The sequence below is a fragment of the Schistocerca gregaria genome, chromosome 9 (assembly GCF_023897955.1).
Source record: "Schistocerca gregaria isolate iqSchGreg1 chromosome 9, iqSchGreg1.2, whole genome shotgun sequence".
Classification (NCBI taxonomy): domain Eukaryota; kingdom Metazoa; phylum Arthropoda; class Insecta; order Orthoptera; family Acrididae; genus Schistocerca; species Schistocerca gregaria.
The window spans coordinates 162,973,032-162,985,126 of NC_064928.1; the positions used below are offsets into that span (position 1 = coordinate 162,973,032).

Genomic DNA, 12,095 nt, shown 5'->3' on the forward strand with positions numbered 1-12,095 from the left:
GGAAGGTTTTGGCAAAATTACTAAGGGTGATGCCCAGAGAGAAGCCTGCACACGTTCAATTACACCTTGTGATTCCAAATCGTGTAACGCTTTTGCGACCTCAACACGCAATGCGTGGGGAACATTGCGCGCTCTGAAAAATTGCGGTTGCGCGTTTACTTTCAGTTCCAAATGTGCTTTATATATCTTAGCGCAACCGAGGCCCGTTGCAAAATTGTCTGCAAATTCTTCACATAGACGAGAAACACTGTCTGAAGGCACAGTCTGGTTCACTGAGAGGACCTTATTTACTATAGACAAGTTAAACAACCTGAATAAATCGAAACCAAACAAGTTCACTGCAGAAGAAGTACGAAGAACGTAAAATGACACAAGTTTTGTTTATCCTTTGTATGTTGCAAGAAGGCTGCACTGTTCTAACACAGGGATCTTTTGTCCTGAATAGCTACTTAACTTAACATTTGCGGCATGCAACGGAGGTGTTCCCAGCAGTTTGTAAGTGTCTTGCCGGACGCGGTGGTCTCGCAGTTCTAGGCGCGCAGTCCGGAACCGTGCGACTGCGATGGTCGCAGGTTCGAATCCTTCCTCGGGCATGGATGTGTGTGATGTCCTTAGGTTAGTTAGGTTTAAGTAGTTCTAAGTTCTAGGGGACAAATGACCACAGCAGTTGAGTCCCATAGTGCTCAGAGCCACTTGAACTTTTTTTTTTTTTTTTTTTTTTTTTTTTGTAAGTGTCTTGATTGATCAGTGAAACTGCAGCACCGGTATCGAGTTGGAATGGTATCACTTTGCCGTTAATGTCCAAGTCTACAAAAAGTTTATTGTCCTGCTGAGGACAAGAGCGACTGTCTCGTGCAATGTGAACTGACACTGGTACATAATCACTTGCCACTTTACGGGAGTTCCGGCGACGCACTCTATTTTTGGGACGAACACAGTCACTGTTAGAGAGAGTAGCACTGGGCGGAGTGGAATGAACTACATGAATTTCCATGGGCGAAGTTTCGCGAGCCTGAGTATCCTTGGTTCGATTCCGATTCCGGCGCGAAGCAAAGGGCCTGGAACGGTTTTGAGCTTCCGATCCGAGCTTTTTCTGGCAAACACTCTGAACATGTCCTTTTTTATTACAATAAAAGCAAATAGCTTGGCGTGACGGGCAAATCTCACGCGTATGTTTAGTAGCACACCGCGGGCATGATTTCATCACTGCATTTGCTTGCCTGCGCGGCACCCGTGGCTGAGAGTCTGGCGGCAGCGGCGCGGTGGGGCGCGAGGGTTCTTTACTGCTCCGTGCAGCTCGCCCGGCGGGCCGGTTAACCTGACACACTGCTGGCGGAGTTTCAAAGGGTTCCTGAGCAAAGCCAAGTGTGTCCTGCCGACCCAATATGTCCATCACTTGTTGAAGGGAGGGATTTACTAGTTTCAAAATCTGTTCCCTTATACGAACGTCAGAAACGTTTGTGCAATTGCATAACGTACCATAGTATCTGAATAAAGGAGTCCACATTGACACTCAAAAGCACAATTCCTAGTAAGGCCTTGCAAGGTGGCAACCCACTCCCGATTAGTCTGACCTGCCGTACGTTTTGTTCGAAAAAAGGTATACCGTTTCGCAACTACAATGACTGATTTTTTGAAATATGCATCTAATGCAGACAAAATTTCTTCGTAGGACAGAGTTGCTACGTGGCGGGGGGAAATAATTTGACTATCACACGGTACGTGCGTGGTCACCCCGACGGAAGATAACAAAAAAGGCTGCCGCTCGTTACTTTGAATTCTGTAGGCGGTGAGATGGAATCCAAATTGGCGTGACCACTCCGTCCAGCTTTCCAGTGCAGCATCAAAAGGGCGAAAAGTGGGTGCAACAGCGTGTTGTGGCCGCGTTAGCGGTGAAGCGGCAGCTGCCGCATTGTTTTGCATTGCACGTTGACCCTGGACGAGCTGTCCAAGGGCATCCAGTAAGGCCTGCGTCTGCTGATTCTGTAAGCGATAAAATTCGGACAGTACATCTGGAGAATGTGGCGAAGCCCATAACACAAGTAAATCAGGGCAATTTAGATAAGAACACCTTTACTCTCGTCGCCAATGTGGTTGGCAGGAGAGCCAACACAGGGTTACTAAAGGAGGCCGAAATGCACGCGTTTTAGCTCACGCAGGCTGGCGTGAGGTCTGGAACATGACAAGGGAATTAGAATTGAGAAAAACGGACGTAGCTGGTGGAATACTTAACTTTAATCCATTAATGACGAACGTCGCTCTTGACGATACATGGTTTACAATATCAATAGTACTGATAATGGCGCCTTGCTAGGTCGTAGCAAATAACGTAGCTGAAGGCTATGCTAACTATCGTCTCGGCAAATGAGAGCGCAGAAGTCAGTGAACCATCGCTAGCAAAGTCGGCTGTACAACTGGGGCGAGTGCTAGGAAGTCTCTCTAGACCTGCCGTGTGGCGGCGCTCGGTCTGCAATCACTGATAGTGGCGACACGCGGGTCAGACGTATACTACCGGACCGCGGCCGATTTAAAGGCTACCACCTAGCAAGTGTGGTGTCTGGCGGTGACACCACATTCTGTATTTTATTGTGCTACACTGAATAAAGTAAACTTCACTGATCAACTCACAACTAGAACTGAATACTATTATTGGGTTGCCTTTATTAAAGTTGTGTCAGCAGACAGTACTGTTTCCTCCCAGTGATATAAAAATAGATCATTTGTATTTACATTTGCTAAAAAACAATGTCAGCCAATAATGGCAAATTATTTAGTTGCATTATTATTGTATGAACCTCTTCCTACACAACCACAGTCAACAAATACTAAGCAGCAATTGATAAACATAGAAACGGTATAAAAAATTAAGTGCTGCATTTGCGGAAATTGTGATTTATTTTTAAAATATAAGAAAAATCTCATTGTATGTTCACTGATAAAAATTATAACAATTACTGTCAATAAGATAGGTTTCTAAAATAGTAATTGGAATTCAGTATAAGTTAAATCTTTATTAGTAATAAAATAAAAAGCAGTAGAGTATAGAAATAGATCACTGGGAGATACTGTGTTGAAAGTAGAGAGATTCTGAATAAATGATACCTGCACTATGTTGGCAAATAGTTTTAAAAAGTGGAATAAGTTATCTATGAGTAATTGTAGTGTTAAGGCCTTCACTTAGTGGACGAGAATTTTCTGCTCGAAATTACATGTATTAGCCAATGTTCAGGGAGTACTGAAAGCAACTCTTTCAGTCAGTCCTGTCTTCTCATCCGTGGGTCCTATCTTTTTCGAAGTGGGAAGTGGTTGATGTGTGGCACTGAATGTTGGTGCCAGAAGAAACTTCAGATAACGCAATATATGAATGTTGTATGTAAATACATATTGCCTCAGAAAGAAGGTAATCATTAAGCGCCAGTTATTTGTTTGGTATGACATAGAAATGCAGAAAACTTGGAAATATAGGACCACTTACCTGCACAGCTTAAAGTTAGGTTCAAAGAGACTATGCTGTCCACTTGAATCTCACATATTCTAACAGCACATTAGGCCATGTATAATGCAAAATAGTCTGCGACATGCTGTAGCGAAATAAAGAGCTTGAAGTTTACCTGTGATCATTTTTCGAATGGAACATATGTTGTATTAATTGTTAGTTAGTGATTAATAGCATCAGAAGGGAATCGATTTTTCTTTGATCAAAATGGTGCTCAATATTATTTGGGTTCAGGTGGTTGTAGAAATTAGTAAAGCTAACAGTCACGTTTTGTTCATTACTTCTGATTCTATAATTAGATCTATATAGTGATAGTAAAGCCCAATTTATAATTAGCTGCTTGGCAATAATGTATGAACTAATGTATCAAACAATCAGCAATTGAAACTTAAAATTAAGATGAATGTAACACATAAAAGTCTAAATTTTTCTACTAAGCGGTAGAGCGTGGAGCAGAAGACTATTGTTGCTGCAGATTTTCCTTTTAAGACTGATTAATCCTTTCTGACCACCTATTGTCATTTGAACAGTTTTCTCCATGTATCTGCAAAGTATTCACAGGGTTGTCTCAGAGCAACATCTTTTCAGCCGTCCATCGCTCTGTAAACGTTTTTGCCGACTGTTCCATGATGGATGTGACATTATTTATAGTAGTCTAAGCAAATAAGCTCATTATTTTTTTAGTTCTGTGCAATAGGGAAGCCATGACAGTAGTCTTAACATTTCCTGAGATATCGATGAGCTACAACAAAAGGAATGTCTGAAGTTAAGTATCTGCACACATCATAGGTGACTTGTGGAGTAAAGACATTGATATAGCAGTTCACCTAGAATGTATTAGAATTCTGTGGTCCCTAACAGTTAATTTCTTACGTCCTCTGGATTAATGATTGTGGTGTTGTCTTACCCAGATGTTTCACTTTGCAGCAATACCACTGTCAGTGAATTTTGCTTACACTCAACTTCTTTGAAAGTCTCTGTGACAAAATTACCACCTTTTGTGTCCTAAAGTAATGCCTAAAATTAACTCACCTCTCCCCCCCCCCCCCCCTCTCTCTCTCTCTCTCTCTCTCTCTCTCTCTCTCTCTCTCTCTCTCTCTCTCTCTCTCTCTCTCTCTCTGTGTGTGTGTGAGTGTGTGTGTGTGTGTGTGTGTGTGTGTGTGTGTGTGTGTGTGTGTGTTCACTCTTAAAAGAGATGTAAAAGTTATGTTAATTCAAGGCATTGGGCAGTGTGCTCCTAAATTATAACCTAGTATCAAGGACGTTTCGAGATACTTGGCACATTGGTTAATGTTTTTTTCATTTCCATTGTTGCACTGTTATGATAATAGTTTCTAACACAGTTTTCTCCACTTTTCTGCAGTATTATCCCCATTGGCATGGAGGAAGACAAGAGTAGTGATGACAGCGGCAGCTTGGTTACCGACGTTTCTGTGGCTGCAGCAACAGGCAATGGGATTCAGTGCATCACCGAGCAGGAAGCATCAAGTGGGAATAAAATTGACACAAGGCATCTGGGGCACACATGTGGCATCTGCAAAAGGACGTTTGCACAGTTGCAGGAACTGCAGGAGCACGCATACCTGGATAGATGCAAACGTCTGTATTCATGCAGCGTGTGTCACAAAACATTCAGGAAGAGTAGCAATTTGAAGGATCACTTTCGTCTGCACACTGGTGAACGCCCATACAGCTGTGGCTTTTGCAGCAAGACATTCACACAAGGTAGCGGCCTGAAGCAGCATATGCGGCTGCACACTGGCGAACGGCCCTACGTCTGTGGTGTTTGCAACAGGGCATTCACTCAGAGCACCCACCTGAACCAGCACTCTCGGGTGCACACTGGCGAATTCCCATACAGCTGTGAAATGTGTCATAAGAGATTCAGGCGGCACAACGACCTAAGGAGACACTTGTGGATGCACACTGGTGGAACACAATAAAATTGCAGTGTTCATCAAAAGAAAGTCACTCATAACAGCAACTTTGGATAACACACTGGGAAACGCTGATAAACTTGTGATGCATTTCCATAGATGTTCACAACGGCAGAGTTATACCACTTCCATTTAGGGGCAGATACTATTACTCCATACTGGTACTATCTTTGACTCGATTTGACAGTCCCATATTGATTTTGGAATTTTTAGCTGTTTTGTATTACAAGTTGCAATGTGCTGTTTCAAGACAATAGAGCATTAAATATTTATCACTCATCATTAAATGTCAGTTAATTACACATCTATGATATAAGCCTTCAAGAGATACTATGATAAGCAAGACATAAACAAAAATCGCATGACTTCGGGGTTGCGTAATGGACAATGTCGTGAGTTGCAGAGTCGAAGAAAGTAGGTTCACATTGCACTGTTTGTATTTTTCTCTTTTTTAATTTTATCATGAAAACACTTGGAACTTTACGAATGTAATACATGTGTGTTCCACAATACTCGATGTTATTCACATTTCCATCAGATTAGAAAATGGATGAAATAAATATTTGGCTGTTTATTTCCGAATATGTGGCGATTTGAATGTCTAATTAGACAGGAACCTAATGAGACATCTTAAGTTGCTACAAGTGAAACGAGATGCAATAAAATTCATATTCTTCCTTGTCACAAATATTTCACCATTTATTTCCGAATATGTGATAATTTTCGAGTGTGTGATTAGGTAGTAACTTAAGAGGTATAAAACATTCTTGGACTTATTGTCGCATCAATTCAGGGTAAAACCTCGAGCTTTCGAAAGTTCCTCTATCATCTTCGTCAGGAACCAGCTCATGGAACGACACGCAGCCTGTCGGAGTAGAACCTGGACGAAGGAGCCATCCCGGCCTTTAATAAACTGATTGACTGTCGCTACCATGCACTGTACCTACCATGGAGTTCATTAGTGGAGGGGAACGGGTGGTGTGGCATCTCCCACAAGATGCCGCCGACGAGGTAAACCTCACCAACAGTCGCATTTTAGCTACAGCCAAGCCACCAAAATCTAACATCAGCAGAACAGTGAAAGAGGGACTCCGTGATTGCCAAAATATGAAGGTCTTGTGTGCTTGTGGCTGACAAGCGAAATGCCATCGTTGTTCTTAATACCCTGAATACAACAGCAGAGTGGCTTTATTGTTGGGTGATAACAAGTACAGATGCCTAAAATGGGACCAAACTTTGTCATACGGCAGAAAAACAGTGGAGCTCCTGCTAGAGGTCCAGGTCTATTCTAGGGTTTCATCAAAAATCTTAGAGCACAAGCTCCCAGACCTCCTAAGTTGTACAGATTACCTAAAGTCAACAAGGGATGTATTCCGTTGAGGCCAACTGTTAGCACTGTTGATTGTCCTACCTACTGGCAGGCCAAATATTTAACTAAGTTGATAAATCCTGTTCATTGAGAAAATTAAACAGACTAGAGTTGGCCCAAGCGATATTTTAGTTAACCTGGATGTGGTCTCACTGTTTACAAAATTTCATATGGAGGACTCATTAAAACTATCAAAAGAGCATTTTCCACCTGGAACGATAAAGTTTTTCCGACATGTTATAATGACCATCTACTTCTTGTATGGTGGTAAGTTTTATGAAATGACGGGTTCTCCATTCTCTTCGGCAATGGCTAACATTTTTATGGGACATTTTGAGGAACGTGCATGAAATTTGGCTCCCCTGTGTCCATCTTCATTTTTTTTCGTTTTCTTGATGACACTTTTGTGGCTGGCCATACGATTTAGAAGCTGTTGAGCACTTCCATGAATATATGAACAGTATGCACCCAAACATTCAGAGTCGGGACAGATAATGAGGGAAGGCATGCATCTTTAGATATTTTGGTACAACGAAAATTGGATGGACGTCTCTGCCATTCAGTGTACCACAAACCGATGCACACTAATATATATCTTAGCGGTCAGAGTTTCCACCATCCATTCCAGAAGAGGGAAATTTTAAATACACAGATATACAGACCAAAAACAGTTTCTAACGAGAACCACTTGCATTCCGAAATTAATCATTTGAAATACGTTTTAGGAAAGAATGGCTGTGGGTCATGTGATATGAAGTCAGCGTGAAGAAAACGTGAACATGTTGAAAATTTGCGTGATGAGCCATCTTTTGTATTCCTTCCTTTCTGCGGCGCTACATCCGGCAAAATGGGCAGAGACAAGAGATCTATCTTCGCTTTTAAGAAGATAAAGGAGATGCTACGTCCTTTTAAGGACAATCTCAACCCCAGGATTTAGAACATCTCATGTTAATGCGGAAGGAATTACATCGGTCATTTCACTTTCACCGTTTCCAACCACTGTACAGAGCATCAACGGCATGTTAACAATCTAGGACTGGAGAAATCTGCAGCTCATGACCACAGCTTTACAAACAAACATCAAGTTCTATTTGACGAAACAAAGGTTTTGTGTGAGGCTTTTGCATACCGGCATTCTCTAAATAAGAAATCTGTAGTAGAAATAAGAATGTGTGAGAAGATATTTAACCATGACCGCAGATATAACCTTCGTGGTGCATGGAAGCGAGTTTTCGACGCAGAGAAGCGCCAGGGATATTCGTCGCAATGTTTACGCTATGGCTGGAGCAGTGGCGGCCACAAGTCAGACATTGACACCATCTGCTACAACATTACGTAATTACCGACCAATCTGTGTGCTATAAAAGGGCACCACAGCGGAAGTACGAGAATGTTTTGCATATCAGTGCCGTCGCGAAAGACTTCATTTTCAGGAGTGTAAGAGGACAGTTTAAATTGCTGAGAGTGAAACAAATAGCAATAACATGTATATTCTTCCTTGTCACGTATATTTACCCGTTTATTTCTTTCCATGTGCAGAGATCATGATGAGACAGATACTCCACATGTTACAAACGGTGGTACTTCCGGTTGATATATTTCTGCCACTAACAACGTGTGGTGCATACTGGAGAAGCATTCCCTTTACACACGGGACGTGCCAAAAACCTCCTGAAAATCCATTCATGAGTGCACAGTGACTACTACTGTTTGTGATGTGATGCTGCCGTAGGAAACTGAAGAGCTGAAACAGTTTAAAAATGCGTGTGATATTTCACGTTAGTACGATTTAAATGTCTGAGTGTTCTGTAAGGAACATGAGACGTAGTGATAAAGTTTTATTTATCGTATCTAAAAAATAAAGTTACGTAACTAAGGTGTTGTTTTTACACCTGTATGTATCTGCAGTCCCGGAATACATTGAAATGCCTACTCACAGTGCAGTAGCACACCAATAGAACAACTGATACAAAATAGAAAAGCCCGTTTCCACTCTATCAAATAGGTAGCGCCATTTTGTTTTCCTTCCTCTAATGGTGTGCTATGGTATTTTGATTTGGAGATTTCAGTGTGTACCAGGGTTTCAGGAACGTGCATGGAACATTAATTAGATAATTTTGTTTTTCCAGTCCAGTAATTAAACATCTGTCATAAGCCATAACTACAACTTTTGTGTTCTCTATTAAAAATTACTTAGAAAAAGAAAGTAAAATATGACATATTTGTGTATACAATTTTTGTTTAAAATTATATATAAGGAAAAATATATACAAAAGAGAAACAATTTGTATAATTCCTGGCATTGTAGTTAAAACTGAATGGGAGAAAGAAAATTAAACTATATATTTTCACAGCATTGCATACTCACAGTTTGTCTTAACAAAAAACCTGTACATTGTTGTTGAAAAAATATCGACTGTATCCGTCTGAATGTTTATTAGAGTATTGTATAAAGGCGTATATGTATAAAAGAGAAAATCTCGAAAACTTCTTGACTGATTTATTTTTCTTTTTACAGAATATTTTAATAAAAATGTCCGTCAACCTCAATGCATTTGGCAATATGTGTAACGACATTCCTCTCAACAGCGAGTAGTTCGCCTTCTGTACTGTTCGCACATGCAATGACAATGCGCTGACGCATGTTGGCAGGCGTTGTCGGTGGATCACGATTGCAAATATCCTTCAACTTTCCCCACAGAAAGGAATCCGGGGACGTCACATCCGGTGAACGTGGGGGCCACGGTATGGTGCTTCGACGACCAATCCACCTGTCATGAAATATGCTATTCAATACCGCTTCAACCGCACGCGAGCTGTGTGCCGGACATCCATCATGTTGGAAGTATATCGCCATTATGTCATGCAGTGAAACATCTTGTAGCAACATCGGTAGAGCATTACGTAGGGAATGAGCGTACATTGTACCATTTAGATTGTCATCGATAAAATGTGGGCCAATTATTCTTCCTCCCATAATGCCGCACCATACATTAACCCGCCAAGGTCACTGATGTTCCACCTGTCGCAGCCAACGTGGATTTTCCGTTGCCAAATAGTGCATATTATGCCGGTTTACGTTACCGCTGTTGGTGAATGACGCTTCGTCGTTAAATAGAACGCGTGCAAAAAAATCTGTCATCGTCCCACAATTTCTCTTGTGCCCAGTGGCAAAATTGTACACGACGTTCAAAGTCGTCGCCACGCAATTCCGGGGGCATAGAAATATCGTACGGATGCAGTCGTTGTTGGTGTAGCATTCTCAACACCGACGTTTTTGAGATACCCGATTCTCGCGCAATTTGTCTGCTACTGATGTGCGGATTAGCCGCGACAGCAGCTGAAACACCTACTTGGGCTTCATCATTTGTTGCAGGTTGTGTTTGACGTTTCACATGTGGCTGAACACTTTCTGTTTCCTTAAATAACGCAACTATCCGGCGAACGGTCCGGACACTTGGATGATGTCGTCCAGGATACCGAGCAGCATACATACCACACGCCCGTTGGGCATTTTGATGACAATAGCCATGCATCAACACGATATCGACCTTTCCCGCAATTGGTAAACGGTCCATTTTAACACGGGTAATGTATCACGAAGCAAATACCGTCCGCACTGGCGGCATGTTACGTGATACCACGTATTTTTGTGACTATTATAGCGCTATCTATAACAAAGCAAAAAAAGCTGTCCAACTAAAACATTCATATTTCTTTAGGTACTACACGAATATGTAATAAAAATTGGGTTTCCTATTTTTAAAAATGCAGTTGATATCCGTATGACCTGTGGCAGCGCTATCTAGCTGGCCAACCGTTGCGCCACCTGGTTTCCTCCTTCAAGCTAGACGAGTTTCGTTCTTTGTAGCTTTTCGTTTGATGCTTATTTCGTGAGATATTTGGCCCGGTCACTATCAATAGGCCACCCCATATATATATATATATATGCCCAAACTTTTTTCGCCAATGATGTAAAAACCTGAAGTAAGTTACAAACTCTTCCAGATATTTGCTAACAGTGTTAAACAATGAATTGTCTTTATGTAGTAGTATAGGTTTTATTTGTATACCGTAAATATTGAAAGAATATATAGTGCACGTCTGTCTGAACTTTTATTAGACTATCATGTAAAAATATGAAGTTAATTGGTCAAGAACTTTTCGAGACTTTTGCTAAAAGTGTTTCGATCTTATATTGTACATATACATTTACAAACAAAACAACACACACACACACACACACACACACACACACACACACACACACACACACACACACACACACAGAAAATATGTAGCCTTTGTTCCTGTGACCGTTCATCAGAGTTACATGTAAAAATCTGAAGTAAATTAGTCAAGAACTTTTCTAGATTTTTGGCATAAACTTTAAACAATGACTTTTCTTTATAATTACAGTGGTATAGACATCTACATAAGTAATTCTATTATATTAAACTGCGGTGCTCACAACTTGCTGCAAGCTACAAGCTGTTTCTTGCATGTCTGACCAGAACACTTCAGAAATAAATACTGCTAAGTCTACACCAGATCACAGGTTGCATTGGCCAAATATGTGCATTGTATATGGCTGAGTGCTATGTATAGGACCCTGGAGCAGCTAAAAGGAAACTGTGCAGAAAATTGCTCGTCTATTCATGCTGTCTCAGTGTCCTAAATTAACGCATTGTTTGTATCTAGCAAACTGGACGATGCAGAAAAACACAACGCATTGCTATGTTATTTGTGAAAGGAGAAATGTTTGGATCCGAACAGAGAGAAGTACTGCAAGGTCAATGAATCTGCTTACGTATTCTCTTTCTTTTTGCTAAGGTACAAGAATGTTTTGTTATGTTGTATGACGCAATACATCTCTGCTGTATTTCCCATCGAAAGTCCCAGCAGTGTGTATTGGTTGCAGGAGGCCTTTATTGTTGCAGCTCACCTTGAAATTGAAGTCGTGCTTGATGTTGTGAAATAACTATTGTCCTAACATTTTGTAGAAATGTGCTCTTCATTTTAGGTAATGAGGAAGTGAGGGTGAAAAAGGTGGTAGAAATCTGTACTGCTGCAAATTTTCATCGAACAGAAGATTTAGCTGTGTGTCAGAATGGTTGCTTCATCTTTTATTTACGCAGCTATCAGCTACTGGTGTTTAACTCATTGTTTTGACTATGTCGATCATTTCATCTTACATATATTTGCTACTGAGACTGTCTAATATCGTATAAATATCTTAACATAAGAGTGACTATGTGTCTGTATTAAAAAAAAAAAAAATTACTGCCATGTC

At 41.0% G+C, this 12,095-nt stretch overlaps 1 protein-coding gene across 3 annotated transcripts in view; it reads left to right on the forward strand.

Annotated features, from left to right (window-relative positions):
• Window positions 1-9,289, forward strand: part of LOC126291561 (zinc finger protein 544-like) — a 164,357-nt gene extending 155,068 nt beyond the window's left edge. For 2 of the 3 annotated variants that reach the window (XM_049985077.1, XM_049985076.1), the window contains one exon: window positions 4,860-9,216. In XM_049985077.1, coding sequence (XP_049841034.1) covers window positions 4,860-5,439 — 580 coding nt within the window. In that variant the 3' untranslated portion in view covers window positions 5,440-9,216. Of the gene's footprint in view, window positions 1-4,859 lie in introns of all 3 variants that reach the window. The other variant, XM_049985075.1, reaches the window with a different exon arrangement.
• Window positions 9,290-12,095: the final 2,806 nt, after the last annotated feature.